The sequence below is a fragment of the Vanessa cardui genome, chromosome Z (genome assembly GCF_905220365.1).
Source record: "Vanessa cardui chromosome Z, ilVanCard2.1, whole genome shotgun sequence".
NCBI lineage: Eukaryota > Metazoa > Arthropoda > Insecta > Lepidoptera > Nymphalidae > Vanessa > Vanessa cardui.
In genome coordinates, this window is record NC_061154.1 from 15,191,437 (window position 1) to 15,217,938 (window position 26,502).

Genomic DNA, 26,502 nt, shown 5'->3' on the forward strand with positions numbered 1-26,502 from the left:
ACTGTTTGGTAATTTGTTTTAGGAATTATCAACATGATTATTGATTTCTATTTTTTTTCCATTCTTTAGATTAACTTTGTGATAAAATGAAACCTATACTGTAAAAACCATCAATTAGAAACGACTATATTAGTTTCCCACTAAAATTTCTTGTATGTCTATCTTTATATTTATCTGTATAATTTGTGACTAAAATACTTAAAAGAAGTGACTGTGTAAGAAATGGATTTCTGACTCTTAATCTCTCTTAATGCTTCTTGGTATCAGTCAGTCTTGGAAATTTTACTGAGCAACAAAGTCAAGAAGATTTGTCAGCTCCAATCTCAGATATTTCCAATAATGTGCCAACCAGCTTAGGTTGGTAGAATCTGCTCATATAAATTCGGCGAAAACACTAATAGTTAAGATTGCTATATTCCAGTATGAAGAATGAGTCATGGCCACAAGGAATGAAACAATGTCTCACAATATTGTCTTTCACCACCAAAAATTAGTAAATTTATACTATATATATATAAATAATTACATAAATTATTCGTGCTTTTCAAGTCCAAAGTTGGTAGCATCTGTTGCAATTCATATCTTTTAGCCACTGGACCATAACATGTTTTTGAAAATGAAGCTCATTAAAGAGGATTAATATTTCATACACTACTGATACTAAGTCTATAGGCAGTGGTGACTGGTGACCACTTCAATTAGGAGGCCATAACACATATCTACAGATGAATACACTAAAGATGTGAGGTAAACATACAAAATTTTGCATTTATAAAAGAAACTGCATACTACTCCTTCCTTAATATGAACCTTATATAAACCTCTCACATTGAGAATTATGCCACAATTTTCAGGTGAATTCATATCTTTCATGTTCTTAGATCATTACACTTATTCTACTCTATTTAAATGAGTAACATATTAACCAGGGCATAATATAACAACAATAAAAATGTGTCAAGTGTCAACCGCTACGGTGTCGATACTCGATACGGTGATTTTGAGCTGTACCCTTAGTACCTACTGACGTCTCACATTTTTATTAGAAGGTGATACATAAACAATATGAAATTGGTAATTTGGCAGATATGTTATAAACTATATTATAATATATTTAATTATTACCCTTAAAATAATTATATAATACTGGTCACCGAATTTCTTGTCTAACTGCTTTAATTTATACAAATGCCTGAAATAGACCTCCAATAATTCGGCATGTGAGATACGTAAATAAATAATGAAAATATTTCGATAAGTTAATGTAACAATGCCTTTTATATACTTAGTACGCAGTAATGTTAAATGTATACTAAAACGTAGTAGGTAAATGTTTTCTCTTTAATGGGTAAGCTCCCATCCTATGCTCTACACCACTAGGAGGAAATAGTGTGATGTTTATAAAATTCACTATAAAACTTGTTCGGTGAGTTTAATACAAATTGAAAAACTATTTTTTATGGTTAAACGCACTTTCTACTGTCTGAAAATAAAATAAAAAAATATACAAGTGCATTTTACCAAAACTGAAAGCTTTTCTAGCAACACCCTGTTACGAGTATTGATCGAATCCTACAAGTTATTAGTTATTCAGAACGTTAGGGTGCTTACCGCTTACAAACAAATAAATATATTGATAAATTACTATTGTGGTGACTGAAATATAGGAGTGCATTTGAACAATAAGTAAGAGTAATATTATGAAAAAACTGAATTAGTTATTTTACTTTATTGATTTAGTTAATGTAACGGTTTTATAGACAATATTAAGATCAATAAAACAAAATATTTTTTGAACGTAGCATAATAATTGTCAAGAAAATTAATTAAGAAGTAAGTTACATATTTGCCTTGGCGAAAATATGGGTAACTGTTTTCAAAATAATATTTGTGTACTTATGTGTTTTGTGTTGTTGCGTTTTTTAACCAGGCACATTGATGTATTTGTTTAAAAAGTGTGCTCTTAGATTATTTATTTTTTTCTAATCTAAAGGTGTACCTACTAAAATAATGTAATTTTTAGAATCGAAACTATTAAACAAAATCTAAAGCTTTATTTATATATACATACGGCGAATTCTTTTTTGAGCTGATATTGTTACATTAGAAAATATAGTCTTTTCTGTAGAATGCTGTTTACCGCATATAATATTTATTGTATAAAAACCTTGTTATAAATTTTTATAAATTATGTAATTATCTTTAAATTATTTATCCTTGCACTTTTTATATAATTGTATAATATAGTTTGCTATGTGCCAAAAAATACGTGTGGATAAGTTAAACGTTTCTATAACCTCTTGGTGTTTTTAAATGTCGTATGCCATAAACAAGACTACAGCTACCAAATAATTTAACATTTCGGATATTATTTTCGTGATTGATCATGTTTATATATACTTGCTCAGATAGGTTTGGTGGCTAACTATGATTCGTTGTGATATTTCGATACATTAAGATATTTTTATATCATCTTTAATACGTTGTTTATTTACTTTAGAATAAAATGGAAGAAATCGAAAAAGTAGTACCGGATATACCACCCAATTCTTTTGATACGGATTTTATCCATTTGGTAGAATTGACTCACATTTTAAATCCATTCGACTTTTACGTGCGGCCTGTAAAATATAAATCCATTATCCAGGATTGGGAATCCATGGAAACTAAAATCAAGCCTGCAAGATTCAACATACAGGATTTGGTAATATTCAATTTGGGCTATTTACGTGGTGGTCGTAAGTATATAAGAGGACGAATAACTCGTATATCAAAAGTTAATAATTTTCTAACGTGCGATGTATTTGCCATTGATTATGGTTTTAAAGAAAAATCAATCCCAATGGAATACGTATGGGAATGCTCACAAGAATTGGCAAATATACCACCACTAGCTTATAACTGTCGGCTCGCTAACTGTTACCCAATGGAGCCGCGAGGTTTTACGTCTGAAACAAACGAGGCTATTAAAGATTTTATTGGAGGTGAACCTGTTAAAATGAAATTTTTAGGCAAGAAACCAAATAAGATTCTGGTTGACTTAATAAATTCAAATAAAGAGAGTATTGCGATACTCCTAGCTATCGACGGCTATTCAACAATAGGTCTTTCTTCTGATGAGATGGCTAGAAATCCTATTATACGTGGCAAAAGAATTTATTTTCATTTCAAAGAGCTTAAGATTGGTGAAACTCTACATGTGAGGGTTCAATCAGGTAATTCTCTCAACGGATTCTATGTTGCCAGAGTTAGCGACTACAACAAACACCTTCAAGAAATTGATATCATATCATTTTACGCAAGAAGAGAATCTTCGCTATTGCCTCTGCATTTGGTTACAGGCCGCTTAGTATGTGTAAAAATTGATAAAGAAAATAAATACGAGAGAGCTTTTATCAAAAAAGTTACAAAGCCAAACGAAAGTGCTATCGTACAACTCGTAGATTGGGGCAGAGATGAGGAATTCAATATAGATAAAATGAAATATATGCACCCACAATGCTTGAGGACACCAGTCCTTTCGATTTATTGCAAATGTGAAGAGAATCAAGCTTGGGACAACGGATTGGGCTGTTTTTTGTCTCCGGGATATGAATTTAATATAACTATTAAAAGTCTTGGACATAATTTCAAATTTCCTAATAAAGTTAATATTTCCGCTCTGCCTGTACCAGACAATAATGATGATGTTAGAGCTTTACCAGATAACATTTTTGACGAGTAATATCATTTGACTTTATTTTACTTAGTTTAAGTATATATACAATAATTAGACTAGTACTAAATATTATTAATACATACCTACAGGACATAGTTATACTTTTTAGTAAATGTAACCTACATGTAAGTTTCATAATGTTAACCGACGATACTCGTATTTTCATTCAATTATTGTAAAATGTAACCTATCACAATTTAAATGTAAATCGATAATTGTAATATCAGTAATGTATTCCTAGAGGAATTAGGAGAAAATAATGGCTTCATTATCGCTCATCATCTCCATCAAAGAAATTATTTAAATTCTCATTTTTAATTCTAATCGTAACTTATGTATTCTAATTTATTTTTAGAGGTGGTCTTTAAATTAAGCGTGAGAAACTGGCTACCTTATTTAAGAATGAGATTTTTTATTATATATTTTTATATTAGATGCCTAGATATGTATTATACTGATGTGTTACACTGTTAGTTATCATTTGATTACAGTTGTAAGAACAACATTATATTAAAAAATAGTGATAGTGTTTAATGTACAACTCATCGAGCCATCTATTTGTATATTTACTTCCCTAAGAAAACTAATCGTATTTTTCATTTTTTGCCCCAATATCATATTAAAAATATCAGGTACTTAGCTAAGGTATAAAAATGTTTTAGATATAAGTAGTTGCTTATAAATTTTAATGGTTTCTAATAGCGTTCGACCCCTCTTATTAGTAATAATGAAAATAATATGATATAAATATAATTTATATCATATACATAGCTCTTAGGAATAAGTCTTCACAGAAATTCTCTTAGGAATGTATTTTTTTCAATGTAGTATAATCCATAAATTTATATTAGATCATTAATTCTGATGAGTCCTATTTACAAACAAACAAATTTTACCTTTATATATTATTAGTATAGATAATTTAAAAACTTTTATTAAATTTTAAATCAGATGACTATAATCTAGTAACTTAAAGATGAGTATATCCTGTATATACTGTAGAATAAGTATCTATAAAAAAAATATCCAAACTAAAGAAAACTTGTTACTTTTGGCTTGTTTAAGCTAAAAAAATCAAGTTTCATTAAAATCATATGAATGGTTTAGAAAACCCTAGAGAAAAAAATATGACAAAAAAAAAAACATATTTATTTATAATAAGAAAATTAAATAAATGTTTTATCTCATGACTTCTTTTATTATGTTTGTGTGTAGCTCCTGTCCTATGCATTATATAGTTTATATTATTATGTAACTTTATACAAACTGCTAGGGCTGCATTCCCTAAGGAAATACAAACGAAAACTTAAGTGGCATCAATAAAGATTACATTACATTGCATTTCAAAGTTTATACTTTTGAAGTTGATAGTTATTATGTTATTCTTAACAATTTACTTGGTGGTAGGGCTTTGTGCAAGCCCGTCTGTGTAGGTACACGCCCACTCATCAGTTATTCTACCGCCAAATAACAATAATCAGTATTATTGTGTTCCGGTTTGAAGGGTGAGTGAGCCAGTGTAACAAACAAGCGACATTACATCTTAGTTCCCAAGGTTGGTGGCGCATTGACGATTTAAGGAATAGTAAATATTTCTTTCAGCATCTTTGTCCATGGTCGATGGTGACCACCACCATCAGTTGGCCCATATTCTCGTCCACCAACCTATACCATAAAAAAACAACAAACTGCAATCATTTTAAAAAAGCAGAATTTCAATGTTAAGGCATAATTTGAATATCTACTTCAGTAATATCAACCTATATAAAACACTTAGACTGGCAGCAGTATTCCAGTATTAATTATTTTGTCAACTAAAAGATACATCAAATATTTCAACTTAATTCATTCAATTACAATAAAATTCATATTTACATACATTCAGCTCCTACAATTTAACTTAAAACAGACTTGTGTGGTCTAGCGCCGTCACAGAGGCCAATTAACGGTGGTAATGGCTCGTATCTTATAAAAGATAGTGTATCTAAAAAGCATAAGACCTTCCATAGGGAACTTGTTTTGAAGAACTTAAGGATATTAAAATCAAAGCTGATTGATTTAGTAGTATAAATTAAAATTTTAACAAAAAGAAAAACCGACTTCAAATAAAACACTATTTTAAAACAAATGAATATGCACTAAAAAGTAATACCAATAATTGCGTATTCAACATATTTTTTAGAGTCGTCCTAAGTAAAATGAAATGAAAAATATTCGACTACTTAAAAGTCGATTTACGATTATATAATGTAGTTAAAGTTATTGGTATATTTGGAGACATCACATCACATACACAAAATTTGATTAAAGATAGTAAGAAATTCTTCCCCATATCGGACCCTAACTGTGAGCCGTATAGGAGTTCCATCACTACATAGTATAAAACAAAGTCGCTTTCTCTGTCCCTATATCTTTAAATCTACGCAACGGATTTTGATGCGGTTTTTATTAATAGATAGTGTGACTCAAGGGGAAGGTTTGTGTATATAATACATGAACAATATATTAAAGAAATACTGATAATTTTTGAAGTTTGCGGTGTAATGTCGTAAATAAACAAATTCTGTAGTATATTTAGTATCAGTATTGCAATCGTGCGAAGCCGGGGTGGGTAGCTAGTTGATTATAATATTCGACTATGATAATTACATAAACATAACCACATTACAGAAGGTGACTCAAATATCCAAATAACTTATTAATAAAAGATTCGACCGAGTATCGCTAACGTGCTCCTCAGAATTGTTCCGTTCCCTTCCGTTCCGTTACTTTGTCATGGATCCTATGCTCAGAACCTTACCAAACTTTCACCAAACTACCCTTGAAGTATATATTTTATAATAAAAAAAGAATTATCAAAATTGGTTAAAGTGATTTTCAGTTATTCACATATTTGTCGCGCATATACATAATGCAAATTTAAGACTTATGTCGTTTTCATACGGATACCATCATCGGAAAAATATAAAATTAAAATGGGACCCCATTATCAAAATCGGTCCACCCAGTGAAAAGTTATGAGGTAACAAATATAAAAAAAAAATACAGACGAATTGATAACCTCCTCCTTTTTGAAGTCGGTTGAAAATTAGAAGTCTATCGACAACTTCTATGGCCTCATGACCCTATCAGTGTATACTTATTCAATAAAAATATATTTTTAAAAGTTAAACTTAATTGTAAATTAGAATAAAGAAATAGCTTTTGACGGGATTTTGCAACAAAATCTAAAGCTTTATTTATATATACATACGGCGAATTCTTTTTTGAGCTGATATTGTTACATTAGAAAATATAGTCTTTTCTGTAGAATGCTGTTTACCGCATATAATATTTATTGTATAAAAACCTTGTTATAAATTTTTATAAATTATGTAATTATCTTTAAATTATTTATCCTTGCACTTTTTATATAATTGTATAATATAGTTTGCTATGTGCCAAAAAATACGTGTGGATAAGTTAAACGTTTCTATAACCTCTTGGTGTTTTTAAATGTCGTATGCCATAAACAAGACTACAGCTACCAAATAATTTAACATTTCGGATATTATTTTCGTGATTGATCATGTTTATATATACTTGCTCAGATAGGTTTGGTGGCTAACTATGATTCGTTGTGATATTTCGATACATTAAGATATTTTTATATCATCTTTAATACGTTGTTTATTTACTTTAGAATAAAATGGAAGAAATCGAAAAAGTAGTACCGGATATACCACCCAATTCTTTTGATACGGATTTTATCCATTTGGTAGAATTGACTCACATTTTAAATCCATTCGACTTTTACGTGCGGCCTGTAAAATATAAATCCATTATCCAGGATTGGGAATCCATGGAAACTAAAATCAAGCCTGCAAGATTCAACATACAGGATTTGGTAATATTCAATTTGGGCTATTTACGTGGTGGTCGTAAGTATATAAGAGGACGAATAACTCGTATATCAAAAGTTAATAATTTTCTAACGTGCGATGTATTTGCCATTGATTATGGTTTTAAAGAAAAATCAATCCCAATGGAATACGTATGGGAATGCTCACAAGAATTGGCAAATATACCACCACTAGCTTATAACTGTCGGCTCGCTAACTGTTACCCAATGGAGCCGCGAGGTTTTACGTCTGAAACAAACGAGGCTATTAAAGATTTTATTGGAGGTGAACCTGTTAAAATGAAATTTTTAGGCAAGAAACCAAATAAGATTCTGGTTGACTTAATAAATTCAAATAAAGAGAGTATTGCGATACTCCTAGCTATCGACGGCTATTCAACAATAGGTCTTTCTTCTGATGAGATGGCTAGAAATCCTATTATACGTGGCAAAAGAATTTATTTTCATTTCAAAGAGCTTAAGATTGGTGAAACTCTACATGTGAGGGTTCAATCAGGTAATTCTCTCAACGGATTCTATGTTGCCAGAGTTAGCGACTACAACAAACACCTTCAAGAAATTGATATCATATCATTTTACGCAAGAAGAGAATCTTCGCTATTGCCTCTGCATTTGGTTACAGGCCGCTTAGTATGTGTAAAAATTGATAAAGAAAATAAATACGAGAGAGCTTTTATCAAAAAAGTTACAAAGCCAAACGAAAGTGCTATCGTACAACTCGTAGATTGGGGCAGAGATGAGGAATTCAATATAGATAAAATGAAATATATGCACCCACAATGCTTGAGGACACCAGTCCTTTCGATTTATTGCAAATGTGAAGAGAATCAAGCTTGGGACAACGGATTGGGCTGTTTTTTGTCTCCGGGATATGAATTTAATATAACTATTAAAAGTCTTGGACATAATTTCAAATTTCCTAATAAAGTTAATATTTCCGCTCTGCCTGTACCAGACAATAATGATGATGTTAGAGCTTTACCAGATAACATTTTTGACGAGTAATATCATTTGACTTTATTTTACTTAGTTTAAGTATATATACAATAATTAGACTAGTACTAAATATTATTAATACATACCTACAGGACATAGTTATACTTTTTAGTAAATGTAACCTACATGTAAGTTTCATAATGTTAACCGACGATACTCGTATTTTCATTCAATTATTGTAAAATGTAACCTATCACAATTTAAATGTAAATCGATAATTGTAATATCAGTAATGTATTCCTAGAGGAATTAGGAGAAAATAATGGCTTCATTATCGCTCATCATCTCCATCAAAGAAATTATTTAAATTCTCATTTTTAATTCTAATCGTAACTTATGTATTCTAATTTATTTTTAGAGGTGGTCTTTAAATTAAGCGTGAGAAACTGGCTACCTTATTTAAGAATGAGATTTTTTATTATATATTTTTATATTAGATGCCTAGATATGTATTATACTGATGTGTTACACTGTTAGTTATCATTTGATTACAGTTGTAAGAACAACATTATATTAAAAAATAGTGATAGTGTTTAATGTACAACTCATCGAGCCATCTATTTGTATATTTACTTCCCTAAGAAAACTAATCGTATTTTTCATTTTTTGCCCCAATATCATATTAAAAATATCAGGTACTTAGCTAAGGTATAAAAATGTTTTAGATATAAGTAGTTGCTTATAAATTTTAATGGTTTCTAATAGCGTTCGACCCCTCTTATTAGTAATAATGAAAATAATATGATATAAATATAATTTATATCATATACATAGCTCTTAGGAATAAGTCTTCACAGAAATTCTCTTAGGAATGTATTTTTTTCAATGTAGTATAATCCATAAATTTATATTAGATCATTAATTCTGATGAGTCCTATTTACAAACAAACAAATTTTACCTTTATATATTATTAGTATAGATAATTTAAAAACTTTTATTAAATTTTAAATCAGATGACTATAATCTAGTAACTTAAAGATGAGTATATCCTGTATATACTGTAGAATAAGTATCTATAAAAAAAATATCCAAACTAAAGAAAACTTGTTACTTTTGGCTTGTTTAAGCTAAAAAAATCAAGTTTCATTAAAATCATATGAATGGTTTAGAAAACCCTAGAGAAAAAAATATGACAAAAAAAAAAACATATTTATTTATAATAAGAAAATTAAATAAATGTTTTATCTCATGACTTCTTTTATTATGTTTGTGTGTAGCTCCTGTCCTATGCATTATATAGTTTATATTATTATGTAACTTTATACAAACTGCTAGGGCTGCATTCCCTAAGGAAATACAAACGAAAACTTAAGTGGCATCAATAAAGATTACATTACATTGCATTTCAAAGTTTATACTTTTGAAGTTGATAGTTATTATGTTATTCTTAACAATTTACTTGGTGGTAGGGCTTTGTGCAAGCCCGTCTGTGTAGGTACACGCCCACTCATCAGTTATTCTACCGCCAAATAACAATAATCAGTATTATTGTGTTCCGGTTTGAAGGGTGAGTGAGCCAGTGTAACAAACAAGCGACATTACATCTTAGTTCCCAAGGTTGGTGGCGCATTGACGATTTAAGGAATAGTAAATATTTCTTTCAGCATCTTTGTCCATGGTCGATGGTGACCACCACCATCAGTTGGCCCATATTCTCGTCCACCAACCTATACCATAAAAAAACAACAAACTGCAATCATTTTAAAAAAGCAGAATTTCAATGTTAAGGCATAATTTGAATATCTACTTCAGTAATATCAACCTATATAAAACACTTAGACTGGCAGCAGTATTCCAGTATTAATTATTTTGTCAACTAAAAGATACATCAAATATTTCAACTTAATTCATTCAATTACAATAAAATTCATATTTACATACATTCAGCTCCTACAATTTAACTTAAAACAGACTTGTGTGGTCTAGCGCCGTCACAGAGGCCAATTAACGGTGGTAATGGCTCGTATCTTATAAAAGATAGTGTATCTAAAAAGCATAAGACCTTCCATAGGGAACTTGTTTTGAAGAACTTAAGGATATTAAAATCAAAGCTGATTGATTTAGTAGTATAAATTAAAATTTTAACAAAAAGAAAAACCGACTTCAAATAAAACACTATTTTAAAACAAATGAATATGCACTAAAAAGTAATACCAATAATTGCGTATTCAACATATTTTTTAGAGTCGTCCTAAGTAAAATGAAATGAAAAATATTCGACTACTTAAAAGTCGATTTACGATTATATAATGTAGTTAAAGTTATTGGTATATTTGGAGACATCACATCACATACACAAAATTTGATTAAAGATAGTAAGAAATTCTTCCCCATATCGGACCCTAACTGTGAGCCGTATAGGAGTTCCATCACTACATAGTATAAAACAAAGTCGCTTTCTCTGTCCCTATATCTTTAAATCTACGCAACGGATTTTGATGCGGTTTTTATTAATAGATAGTGTGACTCAAGGGGAAGGTTTGTGTATATAATACATGAACAATATATTAAAGAAATACTGATAATTTTTGAAGTTTGCGGTGTAATGTCGTAAATAAACAAATTCTGTAGTATATTTAGTATCAGTATTGCAATCGTGCGAAGCCGGGGTGGGTAGCTAGTTGATTATAATATTCGACTATGATAATTACATAAACATAACCACATTACAGAAGGTGACTCAAATATCCAAATAACTTATTAATAAAAGATTCGACCGAGTATCGCTAACGTGCTCCTCAGAATTGTTCCGTTCCCTTCCGTTCCGTTACTTTGTCATGGATCCTATGCTCAGAACCTTACCAAACTTTCACCAAACTACCCTTGAAGTATATATTTTATAATAAAAAAAGAATTATCAAAATTGGTTAAAGTGATTTTCAGTTATTCACATATTTGTCGCGCATATACATAATGCAAATTTAAGACTTATGTCGTTTTCATACGGATACCATCATCGGAAAAATATAAAATTAAAATGGGACCCCATTATCAAAATCGGTCCACCCAGTGAAAAGTTATGAGGTAACAAATATAAAAAAAAAATACAGACGAATTGATAACCTCCTCCTTTTTGAAGTCGGTTGAAAATTAGAAGTCTATCGACAACTTCTATGGCCTCATGACCCTATCAGTGTATACTTATTCAATAAAAATATATTTTTAAAAGTTAAACTTAATTGTAAATTAGAATAAAGAAATAGCTTTTGACGGGATTTTGTGTTCATATATTTAAACCTTTTGAAATAGACTATAATTGGTCTCAATATAAAATAATTAATTATTTTTATGTTCATTCTGCTTATTTTAATTGAATTATTGCATTTTAATTTAAATTGATACCTAATATTGAATGAATGTTGTTGCTATTACCACTCTTTAAATTTTTGTATACCTTTCATTATACTTCTCTCCTCTAGCAACACTTTGTTTCGTTTATTGATCGCGATTCGCTCCTTCCGCGTTGTATAAGCTAAAGTTATTACCAGGGTCCTCAGTAATGTTGTGTTAGTTTAACAATATTCTAAAATAATTGTTATCACTTTTATTGTTTTGTATACGATAACAATACTCAAATGAAGTTATACTTACTAACGTCTAGCATAAAACTTTTGAAATAAATAAATTATATAATAATTTATTCTATATATTGCATTGGCGAAAATATTGGTAATTGTTTTAAGATAGAAACTAATCAGTGTTTTGTGGCGTTTATTAACCGGGTACATTGATGTTTTTGTTTGTATATTGGTGTAATAAAACATAGTTTTTTTCTGAATTGAAAATATACAATCTATGCCTTTACTTCTGCGGCGAATTATATACATCTTAATTTTATTTGAATACTTAAAATTCCGCTTTGTTATGTGTGGCTGTTTTACGCATGTATTAGTTGTATAAGACCTAAGCTATAATTTTCATTTTTATTCATATCCTTGTACTATTAATAATGTATATCAGATTATTTTTTTCCTGGATGTTTTTAATTTATCTACGTATATACTGTTGTTATGGCAAGGCTAAATCATACATTATTATCTAAGATTAAATTATGTTTCTCTATTAGCTGGCTTCTTGGTGTTATTAAATGTCGTGTACCATGAATAACAAGCTATCAAATAGTTTAAATTTATGTCTGTATCTTCTAGATATATTATGTTGATATTTGTTTTCTGAAGAAAAAAAATGTTTGGTAGCTTAGATAGTTTTAAACATTTGATTCATTAATATGTTGTACATTCGACAGTATGTTTAATGCATTGTTTATTTACTCTAGACTAAAATGGAAGAAATCGAAAGACTAGTAGCGAAAATATCAATCAGTTATTTTGAGGTGGAGTCCATGCATTTAGTAGAAGTAACTCATGTTATCAATCCATTAAACTTTTACGTTCGTCCGATGAAGTATAGACCCATCATCCAAGTGATGGAGTACGTGGAACCTAAAACCAACACAACAAGTTTCAATGTACAAGATATGGTCATATTTAATGTGGCTTATTCGTGTGGAGGTCGTAGGTACCTCAGGGGCCGAATAACCCGTATCTCACAAATTGAGAGTTTCCTCGCGTGTGATATATTCGCAATTGATTACGGTTTTACGGAAAAATTAATACCCATTGAATATATGTGGGAATGCCCACTACACTTGGCAAATATACCATCACTGGCTTGTGATTGTCAGCTAGCTAATTGTTACCCTCTGGATCTCGAAGGGTTTTCGTCCGATACAATTGATGCATTTAAATATTATGCTGGAAACGAACCTGTTCAAATAAAAGTTTTAGGCAAAAAACCTAACAGGATTCTGGTTGAGTTAGTAAATTCCGCTATAGAGAGCATTTCCACGCTGCTAGCTATGCACGGATATATAACATTAGGTCACTTTTGTGATGCCGTGGCTTGGAATCCCATTGTAGGTGGAAAGAGTATTTATTTTAATTTCAAAGAGCTCTCGGTTGGGGAAACGCTACATGTGAGGGTTCAGTCGGGGGATTCACTGAACGGGTTTAATGTTGTCGAAGTAGGCGACTACAATAAGTACCTTGAAGAAACTGGTGCCATAACATTTTACGCAAAGAGGGATTTTTATCTTTCGCCTGTACACTTCGTTGCAGGGAGACTAGTTTGTATCAAAAACGATAATGAGAATATATACGAAAGGGCTTTCATTAAGAAGGTGACAAAACCTTATAAAAGGGCTAGCGTTCAGCTCGTGGATTCGGGAAGAATTGCAGAGTTTCATATAGGAAAAATGAAATATATGCCCGCACAATGCTTGAGGTCACCGGTAGTCTCGATCTATTGCAAATCCGATGAGAGTCAAGCTTGGGATAATGGTCTAGACCGTTTTTTGACTCCTGGCTTTGAATTTAACATTACAATTAAAAGTCTAGGATACCAGTTCGAATATCCTAACACAGTTGATATATCTCCTCTGGTATTACCAGTTAATGATGATAATGAGGCCAGGGCCCTACCAGCTTAAGCAGGGCTATTTTTTTTTGCATTATGTTTATAATTTATTATTAACGTAGAACGTATAACGATAGAATGTAGTGTAGCCAGTATACAATATTATTATTCAATGTAATCACAATTCTTAGGTTAATGTATGTAATCATGTTCATAATATTTTAAGTATAAGTTCCAAAATGTCTTGTTAACCAAATATTTTAAAACTATAACTATTAATTATCATTTCTAGATCATAACTAGAATAGCCAATATGAATCAAAATAATGATGTAATTAAATTACACAAAATATCAAAATATAAAAGTTAAATCTAAGGAGAATTAACTTTTAATAAATAATAAATGAGTAATTGTGTATTCATTTTATGAAATAAGTATTCCATTATATATTTTATTCCTTTTCCCTATCCTAGTTCCAAATAAATGGTTTTCTCCAAAATTTATAAAAAAATAAGAGTTTGAGAGTTAAATGAGAGTTTATTTTGAAAGTTTGTTGGTAATCTATTATTATTTTACAAGTTCTACCAAGTAAATTTCATTTTTTAATAATCATGGTATTATATTTTATAGTCAGTAGTCAAGTGATTATTTTATTATTGTAAAATTTAGATATATAACTGATCAAAAAATGAAGAATGTAGTCCTGCAGTAGAACAAAAAAATATTCGATTGGTATAATGAATTATTTCAAATTATAGATTGTATAGAAATCATATGTTTATAGTTTTGTCTTATTATTTACAATTATTTGTAGTTTATAGTTATCTGTTTATTTAGGGAAATAATGTTCACGTCCTTCCGACAACACATAGGTAAATTCTATACATTTATATTGAAACAACATTTCAAAAAAGATGTACATTAGTTTTTATAATTAAGTACCTATGTATAAAGGGTAAATGTATATAGTGTACACAGGTATACAGTAACGTAAATGGTAATTAGATTTATATTTTATAAATATTATCTGTGTAGTTAATCATCTGTCAATTTCGAAGATGTGTCGAGTGACACACCACGCAAAAGCGCGGGAAAGAAAAAATATATTAAAAATTTAAAATCATGGGCGCGTGGACCGTGGAAGTCGGTGTGTGTGCATAGCGAGCTCATATTTAAATATATCTATTTAATCCTATTTGGTAAATCTTCCTTACTGGTTGAACATTACATTTAGTTTTTAATTTAATATCCTATTTTGAAAGATAAAGATACATAATATAATAAACAAGTATGTTATTGTAGGCATGTGAGAAGAAATAAATATTGACATAAAAATATATTTGTGCATACATCAATCGTCGTTAAATTTGAATGGTATGGTCGGTGGTCGAGGTTTACGAAGGCAGCACGGCGCATTACACAGAGCGTAATTTCCAATCGATAAGTCAAAATAAAAAAAATATGACGCCCAATATTGTCTACGTATTATAAAAAAAACACTTCACGCATCTCTGAAATATTTTTGCACGCCATGTTCCTGGAATCTATTGTCTTTTTGGCATGCGATGAAATTAATTTCTTTACTAGTATAGACACTACTTGAAATTTCTTAATAGGCGATGTTCGTGTTCACGTACCTTTTCTAATTGATGTTTACCAACTCGATCAAGATTGACCGTGGGTACACACCAAAGATTACTGAAAATGTTATACTTAATGCTGAATGCAACTGTTTATTATTTGCAAACTGTGCCGACACTTCTAGCACACAGTGGTTCTTTTCAAAAGCAAAATTCTAGTCTAAAGGAATCCATTTTGCAATTCAACGGGAAAAATTATGCTATTTAACGAAAAAATATGACAATATTACAAGCAACAAACAATGTAATTAAATATTTAAAAAAATGGCTTCTCTAATTAATTTTATATCAAGAGAGTGTATAATTATCAAGCAATTGCTAAAAACAATTGTCATCTTTTTTTTGATAATTTCGATAAAAATCTAATAAAAGTTTGATATATTAGAAGTGGGTAAATAGCTACAATCGCTTTTAAGAATGATAAAGCTATAAAGATATATTTATCAAACAAAATGTACATCTGCAAAATCAGTTCCTATATTATTCGAAAGACGAATGAAATGTGGTTTAAAAGGTAATAATATTTTAAATATTGAGCAATCATAAAAGTAAAAGTTGTAATATTTAAAAATTATTTCCAAAAGTTAATCCTTAAAGTCTCTAACAAACAAATAATTTTCAAAGTTCTTTGTCTTGACTTGGTCTGCAGACTGAAGCCGTATTACCCTTCCTACCCTACCCGAACTTCAGAGATTATAAGAGCAATTTCGTTGTAATAAAAATATACCAATAATTTGATGTCGTCTCGCATCATTTGAAGTTAGTAGAACAATGTGATATGTAGAACTCCGCTGTATAGAATGAGTTAAACATTCAAATTCAATGATTTCTTGTGCTTTAACTACATACAAGCCAATCTAAAACAGCACTCTGAATATGAGCCGTAATCGGCCAACGTCGGCCAAACACGCTGGCCCAACGTGTACTTAAGGTTCAAAGCTAGGAGTCCATCGACAACTCGAAATATGTCATCATCACAAGTGTGTGTTTACGGCTATTTTGCAAACAATATATGAATACACAACATTTAGTAGAAATAATTACAAAGTAATAAATTTATCATAAAAAAAAAACTTTAAATCATTTTGTGTAAACAACCTTACATTCATAAAATGGACTTATGATTCGTCCCAATTTTTAGATATTTACATAGTTAATACTAATATTTATATATAATATTATATATATAATTTTAGATATTTACATAGTAATTTTTACATAGTTACGATAAATAAAATCTAACGTTTTTATGATTTTGGTGAAGTTCAGTTTGTAATAATTGCTGTTTTATTTCCATTGATTTGCTTTGCTATGTATGTATATCTTTTTATAATAACTATACAGCACTTTTTATTAATTAAAGATTTGACTACTACAACACAAGAAAAACGGCAAAAGTAAACTACAAAACATAGAAATATATTTAACGTTATAAATGGTTTTATGTACGTTCTATTATTTAGACAGATGGTGAATATTTAGCAAAACGTAAGGCTCTCTCCTAGCAACACTTCGGGCTCAAGTATTGATCGCGTCGTACAAGTTATTACTTCGGTAATCGGTATTGGTGTCTATATAGAAACAATTACGGACTAATTGATTTCACTTGAATATTTTGTGAAAGATAGATGTGGTTTGAGCAGCAGTAGGAGTTTCAAAATTCATAAAACAATATTTTAATCATAGTTTTTACTTAATTATTTTAATTGCCGCTGTATTTATAATAAATAAATAACCTTAGTATTTTCTTAGAATAAACTAAATGATTACCTACTTGGGCTAAGTGTAATAACTGTCCAGGATATCGATTATAAATATAATATTAAGCTTGGCGAAGTACACCGGTAACTGCTTCCAACATTGTTATTAATGTTTTTATTTTGTGGCGTTTAAGAACTATGTATTACATTGGTGTTATAAAACATATCTATTTATTTATGTAAAAGCGATATGCATTTTACTCTACAAGCGGCGAATTATTATATTTTTGATTTAATTATATATATATTTTTGATTATTTATTATATTGGATTGTTGTTTGGCTGTTTAAGGCATGTATTAAATGTATTTTAAAAAAACCTTGGTTAAAAATTGTATTATTTTTATATACCTTTAATGTTATGTATGTTTAGACGTTTTTGAAATATATATTGTTATGTGCCTGGTAAATAAATCATTATTTATGATTAAATTATATTTTTCTATTAGCTGGCTTTTTAGTGTTATTAAATGTCGTGTTAATTGTATTTTTATACATAAAAATATGTTTGATAATCTGTTTAATACGCTGTTTATTTACTCTAGACTAAAATGGAAGAAATCGAAAAGCTAGTAGCAGACCTAACAATAAAGTCTGTCAAGATGGATAAAACTTATTTAGTAGAAGTAACCTATATTATAGATCCATTCGACTTTTACGTTCGTCCGATGAAGTATAGACCTCTCATCCATGCGTGGGAGACCACTGAGCCTAAAACCAAAACCACAATATTCAGTATACATGACATGGTAATATTCAATTATGGTTATTCATGTGGAGCTCGCAAGTATATGAGGGGACGAATAATTCGTATATCACAAATTGAGTGTTACCTAGCGTTCGATGTATTTGCAATTGATTACGGGTTTACCGAAAAATTGATTCCAATTGAAAATGTATGGGTATGCTCACATGAATTGAAAAATACACCGGCACTGGCTTTTGACTGCCAGCTTGCTAATTGTTATCCCATAGATCACACGAATGGTTTTACTTCGGAAGCAATTCATGCTTTTAAATATTATGCTGGAATCGAATCTCTTAGAATGAAAGTTTTAGGCAAGAAACCGCATAAGATACTGGTTGAGTTAGTAAATTCTACTCCAGAAAGCATTGCAACACTGCTAGCTATAAGCGGATTTTCAATATTAGGTTTCTATCACGACCCAATAGTATGGAATCCGATTGTTGGATGTAAAATAATGTATTTCGATTTTAAAAAACTCACGATTGGTGAAACTCTGCATGTGAGGGTGCAGTCGGGTGAATCCTTGAATGAATTCCATGTCGCCACAGTTAGTGACTACAATAAGCACGTCAAAGAAATTGACATCATAACATTTTACGCAAGAAGAGAATTCTCGCTATCGCCTGAGCATTTGATCGAGGGAACATTAGTCTGTGTGAAAATTGAAAACAGAAATATATACGAAAGAGCTTTTATAAAGAAAGTGACGAAACTCGATGAAACTGCTATCGTTCAACTCGTGGATTGGGGAAGAGATGAAGAGTTTCATATAGGAAAAATGAAATATATGTCCTCACAGTGCCTGAGGACGCCGGTACTCTCGATCTATTGCAAATCTGAAGAGAATCAGGTTTGGGACAATGGATACGATAATTTTTTAACGCCTGGATTTGAATTTAACATCACAATTAAAAGCCTTGGGCATCAGTTCGAATGTCCCAACACAGTTGACATTTCCCCAGTGGTAGAATCTGACGATGATGATGGTGAGGCCAGGGCTTTACCAATTAATGTTAATGAATAATTTTTTAAGTTTTTAATTTAGAGTCAAAAAATTGAACCAGTGCACAAAGTTTTAAAACATTTCTACAAATACAATGCATTTTTTGGTTAAGAAACCGTCGTGCTAATACGTAAAATAAATTAAAATTTTGGAAAGCTTGTATATTTCAGATAAATGTTTGTTTTAGAACAATTTAATCTATTAACTTTAATGGTATCATATCAATAGGAGTAAGTTACCTGTAACCGCAATATTTTAACCAATGTTTATATATGAATACATGTATGAATAATGTGAAATGATCCACCAAAACCTAAAATAAATTGAGATAAACTGTAGCGTATTGTAAATTAATGCAAACCCAATTTCAATACAAAATATGAATAAAATAGATTTATAAAAAAAAAATTTAAAAGTAAGATGTTTAAGATTACTTATATCATATGTAAATGTTTTTTTTTTAGCATCGCCTATTACTGGCATGAGCATACGAAATTAACGTTCAAATAATTTTAAACCATCAAAGCAAAAAACCCAACAACATCAACAGTTCATATAATATTTATATGTTTTTGTAGATAAAATAATGATGAAGTAAAATCGTCACTAATTTCTTTTTTATTATATTTTCTCAATGTTCTTGTTTGCGAATGTTGCAGTTTGTTATTATGACATTAATGAACTTATTTGACTTAAGTATTGGAAAGAAAGAATATAGAAAGATTATATATAAAGTTTTGGAGCTTCTCCATAGTACCTTCGATAAGCGGTATACCTTCGGGGGAGTCTCACTGCTGGTCCAAGGCTCAACACTCATCGGCAAGGTGCAACGCCATCAACGCAAAACGCCTGGGTTACCATATATTAATACTGGCCTAATCATAGTGATTAATTTGTCAAACATCTTTAAAGGACTTTTGTTTTATATTATTAAGTAACATCAGATTCGAATGGGTGTCACTTATACTAACTAAAAAGATAATTAATAAAATAATTACTACCTTCTTCGTATAACCCAATTAATGAATTATTAACGTGATGTAATGTGATAATTTTAAATAAAAGTGTAGTGTAGTAATCATGTACTAATTCTTAGTTTATTGAATTCTGTAATATTAAACGTTTTATAAACATAAACATCATGACAAATTCTCCTTATAAATGAAGTAAATAAATAAATATGAGACAGCATCACATACATTACTCTGATCCCAATATAAGTAGCTAAAGCACTTGTGTTATGGAAAATCAGAAGTAACGACAATACAAACACCCAGACTTAAAACAACATAGAAAACTAATGATAATCTACATCGACTGAGCCGGGAATCGAACCCTGGGTTCGGAGTGGCGTACCTATGAAAACTTGTGTACACATCACTCGACCACGGAGGTCGTCAAAATCAGTCAACCTAGCCACACCATTTACCGCAAAACGATATCGATTTTAAACTTGAACCGAGTACATAAAAAAATCATTGATGTTTGCCTAGGTTTGAAAAAGCAGTAATGTTTTAATATTCACGCGTTGTAACCACTGGGTCACTCAGCTAAAATATTTGTGACTGATGCCACTTGTCGTTATGAGAGACTATGAGAGCTTGATCATTTTGGTAATTTATATTTTAATTACCATACTAGTACAAATACAATGAGATATTTCAAAATGTATTAAATAATAATTATATATTTATTAAGAAATATTAATATATAATTTATTGAAAGCAACTGATTTTAATTTTCCACTGCAGAGTGAAAGTTTCCCCCAAAAAATGTCGGAGAATATTACACCACGATTGTATAAAAAAATCTATGTACCCAATTAAATGGATTTGGAAGAAATAGTAAGACTATTTGACAAGTACACGATGCTTTGCTACATTGGCGTACATGAGCGCACCAATTAAACGCGCGAAAAGTCAGTGTTATGACGAGGATTTAAAAAAAGGTTGTCAATTGTTTTTTTCTTGTAATGAATAGTTTCATCACGATGTAAAACACCAATCCCTATAAATAGATAGGTATAGTCTACAATACCGATCTATCTATTAATATGATATGTGCCTCGCTGAAATGACGATTGAATGTTACAATGAAGGTAAAAAAACCATTACAAATGTGGGGAATATTATTTTATACATATATCAGAAAACAATATTTACAACCATTTCAACGGACGTTTCATAAACACAACTTTATTCGTCTTCGATGATCAATTTAATGACATCTACAATCTACGGACCTAAAAAAAGGTGCGGTACGAATAATATGTTTTATATTATCAAACGATTTTATATGTATATGATTGTATGATATGATACGATTGTATATTATGAAATACAATCTGTTAACATACAGTAGATAAATATTTTTTTATTTTACTTCTGTCGTTTTTTAATTAATTTTCAACGTTAGAAGAATTTTTTAATCTGTTACTTTACGTAAATAATAATTTCGTAATCGTACTTTACATCTGTAGGATATAACTTGTGACATTATGAAAATCTAAATTGTAATCCTTATCGAATATTGATACTTTTTTTAGGTCCGTGTTATTAATAAGATATTGGTCCAAAATAATATAATTAACAATTTCGTAAATAAATAGTATAAAAATTACCACAGTTAATTTTTCACCATTTTGGTGTAACAGAATAACCTCTTCGTGGCGTTTTTTTGGAATAATGTCATGTTCATTTCATTGTCATATATACAATTTTTTATATAAAAAAACCACCTTTTTAGGCGAAATAACGTCGAGAATTCAAATATAACAGTAATATCTATATAGAGTATGATAGTAAAATATTTTATTTATTAATTTGCTCGTTGATAATTGTCTTATTACTACTATGATATTATTTTTATTTTTTTCAAAATTTAATACAACTTGTTCAAAAATATTTTTCAGGAAATAACAAAATCATGATAAGTTATAATATAATAATTCTAGTTTACAACATAGCGTCCATAATTGCGAATACAAATTGGAAAGTCTCGTGTGATCTATGTTTTTGGAAGCCGCCACTAACGCCACGGCGAGACTATGATTTAGCCTTTTTTTATAACAGGTAACTTTTAAACAAAACTTATTATTTTTAATTACGTAGATTCTTTAAATATTACTCGATAAGTCGAAGGAACAAAGACGCACACTATGATTTCTTCACGAGATGAAGATCGTAATTAAATGATAGGTTTGTAAAATAATATTGGATTGGATAAACTTTGGATTGCACTGACCTCCCAATATATTGATGTATGTAATACAACATTTTCCACGGCTGCCCGTAAAAAGATGAAATTTGTTTGTAAGTATACAGTACACTATATAAAATAAAATTTAATGTAAGGAAATGACAGAAAATTGTACGTACGTTAAAGTTTATGAAGTTGCAAATTGAACAATCATTTACATTAATAAACAAGCGTTTCCAATAAAGCAATGATGACCAGGTTAGGCAGCTTCGATCGACGCTTGTTTTACACGTTGCGCAGCGTCTAGCAAAGATTACGAAATATATATATGGCCAATTTTTAGTTCATTAAAAAAAAGCTGTTTTCCTATGAGAAACAATACTTCACAAAAAATATAAAGATATTATTATCTACATACGGTTATACGGTACAGTCGTCATTTCTTAATTTACTTAAATGATTTTCTCAAAACTCAGTGCGTCGTTGGGCGTGTGATCAGATGAGTGTGAGATTTATTCTTTACCATTTTTTTTTCATACCTTCTGCAACGTGGAGTCTATTTGGAGATCAGTGTTGAATTATAAAAAATGACTTTTATTTGATTCTAATTTTATATATAATTATATATAAGCATGAATATAGGAGCAAAATTAAAAAAAGAGATGAAACATTTTGAAGTTTCATAAAATTTATAAATATATTGCTACCTCAGAAATTGTGAATATTAATAAGTTAAAATTGAAAATAAATACACATTAGTAAAAAATACGTACACGTATTAAATAAATAATCTATTTATTTCTACACATTTACAACACAAACATTTTAACTGTGCCGTTCCTATATCACACCACAGGGACAAATATTGGCTTAGAAGGAAAAATACTTACGATTGATATTATGGTCTAAATTCATGGTACATTACATTTATCATATCCGAATAAGGAATATAAAACCACGGTTGTTACGAGTCCAATTTTAAGGCGACTGTAGTTGAGAATCTACCATAATAATATTTTATTTTAAAAAACCTTCTTGAAACGCATCTTATAAATAAATGAAATTTTTTCAGTTTGAAATTACAAAACATCGATAAACAGTTGTGTTAATTTACAAGATATTTGTGACAAGATAACTTTATTTTATGCAGTTTGAAATATTAATACTCTTGAGTCTGATTTCCGAAAGGCACAGTTACAATATTTGTACGACATTTGTGTAACCCAAGCCTATAGAAAGAAGGCACAGTTATAACAAGCAGTGAACATTAAATTATATACACGGTACTTTAGATAACTAACTCACTTTGTCTTATTTGACTAAAAGTCGTATGTCCATAAAACGACTACAACGCTAGTAGTATACATATAAAAATCATCTTACTAAGAAATATAACTTCTGTTTTAACTCATCACTTTACACTCGGTGTAAGTTACATATATAACAATTATATGCCGATATATATATTTAAGACACTTAGTAAGTCTACTGTTGCGATTTTCCTAAGAGGAATACAAGCGAACTCGACCAATGTCGACAGCCTAGGGTTATTCGTTTTTCATGTCCAGTTTGGAAACCAGCGGGAACTGGACAATGCGCAACTGGTTTGCGTAGTCGCACACTATCGCGTCCTTGAGCGGTAGTATCTGTCGTACGAAGATGCACCCGTCACTCTGACCTGGAAATATCAAAATCCACATTGTATGAGACAACATCACATACATTACTCTGATCCCAATGTAAGTAGCTGGAGCACTTGTGTTATGGAAATCAGAAGTAATGACGGTATCACAAACACCCAGACATAAGAACATAGAAAACTAATGGTAATCTACGTCGACTCGGCCGGGAATCGAACCCGGGACCTCAGAGTGGCGGACCCATGAAAACCGATGTACACACCACTCGACCGTGGAGATCGTCATTGTATAAAAATAACGATAAATCTATCAAATATATCAATTGAATAAAATTTAAGAGCCTGTATGTTCTTATAAAATAATGTTTTTACATTAATACGAATTACCAAAACGTTCTCAATATTTTTGTCTGTTTCCCAAAGTTTACGAAAATATTTCTTATTGAGACATAAACAGGACAAAATACATTGTTTCCCTTCATTGGTATTTTGCGAATTTTGATTTTTTTTATTCCATGTATCTTTCAGATTTAATGCGCATGAAAATGTTGTTATGTGTCACTTTGTAGGTTTTATGATTTAATGTAATTACATGCACTACATAACATCTAGATCTCAAGGTTGGTAGCGCAGGGACGGTGTAAGGAATGGTTAAAATTTCTTACCATGCCAAGGTCTAAAGTTGGTGGACCATTTGTAAATAATAAAAAAACGGCGGGTCACATTAAACGGTTAAATAATAATTTATATATAAATTATAGGTATTATAGATGAATATAGATTATTTTAAAACTGTTTGTTATGTTAAATATATCAGCCTATTAAAATCATCATCATAATCAGCCTTTTGCTGTCCACTGTTGAACATAGGCCTCCCCCAGAGCGCGCCACGATCCTGCGAATGTCGTCGGACCAGCGGGTCGGAGGTCGTCCTACATTACGCTTACCGAGTCGCGGTCCCCACTCAAGGAGTCGTCTCCTCCAGCGGCCATCGGTCCTACGACAGATATGGCCAGCCCACTGTCACTTCAGCTTGCTGATCCTCCTAGCTATGTCTGTTACTTTGGTTCTCTCACGGATAACCTTATTTCTGATTTTATCTGCGAGAGAGACACCTAACATAGCTCGCTCCATCGCCCGCTGCGTGACCTTTAATTTGTGGACTAGCCTCACCATAAGTGTCCACGTCTCGGCACCATACGTCATCACCGCAAGTCACCGTCATTACGTAGGACGCAATTCTCAAAAATTTTCGTTTTCAAGCATTGTGGAATCGCCGACGTAACGACCCGACGGAGCCTGCCGAAAGCTGCCCGGCCCAACCGAATCCTCCTATCAATCTCCCTCTCAAAGTTGTGCCGGCCTAGTTGAATAGTTTGGCCAGGGTAGATGTAATCCTGCACAACCATGAGGGGGATGGCGTCGATAGATATCGGTCCAGGCACGACATGTTTATTGAACATGATCTCAGTTTTGTCCAAGTTGCAATGCCTAGACCGACCCGCCGGGAGGACCCATTTAGCTTTTCCTGCGTCTGCAAAAATGACTACATCGTCTGCGAAACGAAGATGTGAGATGCGCTCTCAATTGACGTTGACACCTCGTGCAGTCCAATCCAGAGTATAGCCTATTAGTTTAACACATTTATTTACTGTAACAACGTATGTTTCGACTTACCGAATAGCACTCTTCTTATGACGTCACCGCTGCTCAGGTCGTAAGCGGTGAGCCCGCTGCGGTCGCCCATCACTAGCAAAGTGTGGGTTAAGGGCAGCATGCGACTCATATAGTTTAGACCCTGGAAGTACACAAAATTATACAAAATTAATATGGTATACCGATATGGTATACCGTATTATGAGTTAAAATCCGGACAAGGCTTTGACGGCTTTGACGACGCCTCAATTAATTTCTACTTGTTTTGTTTTATATTTTCTCGTGTTCGGCGGTCAAGGAAAACGTCGTGAGGAACCCATACTTACCCACACTTTGGATGGAATCATCTAATTTTCCCCAAAGTTCAGGAGGATTTAACACAGCAATGAGACCTTTATAGGCATTTTTCTTTACTTTATTTTGCTTTAGAAGATGATGATGAGGCTCCTGGCCGAACTCCCCATAGAAAACTATTTTAAGCACAACTAGCTACAATGTAGGACAAGTGAGAGCGCAAACACATGCACGCTCCATCCGTCAAACGGAAAACTTGGCACGCCCTGAAGGAGTTCAGGATCACACTACCTGCCAGACTACCTGAATTGGGAAATCGGCAGTTTTCGCCGATTCTTTATATATTATATTGATTTACTTACGATATGTATTGAGTTAAGCATGTGCCCTTGGAATCGGTCCCAGATGCAGAGGCGCTCGTCCGCGCCCGCAGAGACGACGTACGATGCAGTGTACGCAAGTGACGTCACAGCGCCGTCATGCGCTTGCATGCTATACACGCACGCACCTGTCATAAACGTCACATTATTTGG

At 31.2% G+C, this 26,502-nt stretch overlaps 4 protein-coding genes across 5 annotated transcripts in view; 3 read left to right on the forward strand and 1 right to left on the reverse strand.

Moving 5' to 3' along the window:
• The first annotated feature begins 2,209 nt into the window (after positions 1–2,209).
• LOC124543234 lies at positions 2,210–3,968 on the forward strand. Its single transcript, XM_047121374.1, has one exon. It carries the CDS (start codon positions 2,507–2,509, stop codon positions 3,722–3,724), a length of 1,218 nt encoding a protein of 405 aa, XP_046977330.1. The 5' UTR covers positions 2,210–2,506; the 3' UTR covers positions 3,725–3,968.
• Positions 3,969–12,037: 8,069 nt separating this feature from the next.
• Positions 12,038–14,402, forward strand: LOC124543160. The gene has a single exon (XM_047121232.1). The coding sequence runs from the start codon at positions 12,899–12,901 to the stop codon at positions 14,102–14,104; it is 1,206 nt and encodes a 401-aa protein (XP_046977188.1). The 5' UTR covers positions 12,038–12,898; the 3' UTR covers positions 14,105–14,402.
• Positions 14,403–17,844: 3,442 nt separating this feature from the next.
• Positions 17,845–19,517, forward strand: LOC124543122. Its single transcript, XM_047121183.1, has one exon. The coding sequence runs from the start codon at positions 17,983–17,985 to the stop codon at positions 19,201–19,203; it is 1,221 nt and encodes a 406-aa protein (XP_046977139.1). The 5' UTR covers positions 17,845–17,982; the 3' UTR covers positions 19,204–19,517.
• A 3,906-nt stretch (positions 19,518–23,423) lies between these two features.
• The window catches only part of LOC124542973 (sterol regulatory element-binding protein cleavage-activating protein), a 29,582-nt gene continuing 26,503 nt past the window's right edge, over positions 23,424–26,502 (reverse strand). The window contains exons 20-22 of one of the 2 annotated variants that reach the window (XM_047120938.1): positions 26,332–26,477; positions 25,697–25,817; positions 23,424–24,058 (exon numbers count right to left, since the gene is read on the reverse strand). In XM_047120938.1, coding sequence (XP_046976894.1) covers positions 23,928–24,058; positions 25,697–25,817; positions 26,332–26,477 — 398 coding nt within the window. In that variant the 3' untranslated portion in view covers positions 23,424–23,927. Of the gene's footprint in view, positions 24,059–25,696; positions 25,818–26,331; positions 26,478–26,502 lie in introns of those variants that run through there. The other variant, XR_006967418.1, reaches the window with a different exon arrangement.

Excerpts from the sequence above, each read along its gene's own strand:
- LOC124543234 (XM_047121374.1), top strand. The coding sequence starts at position 2,507 with ATGGAAGAAATCGAAAAAGTAGTACCGGATATACCACCCAATTCTTTT.
- LOC124543160 (XM_047121232.1), top strand. The coding sequence starts at position 12,899 with ATGGAAGAAATCGAAAGACTAGTAGCGAAAATATCAATCAGTTATTTT.
- LOC124543122 (XM_047121183.1), top strand. The coding sequence starts at position 17,983 with ATGGAAGAAATCGAAAAGCTAGTAGCAGACCTAACAATAAAGTCTGTC.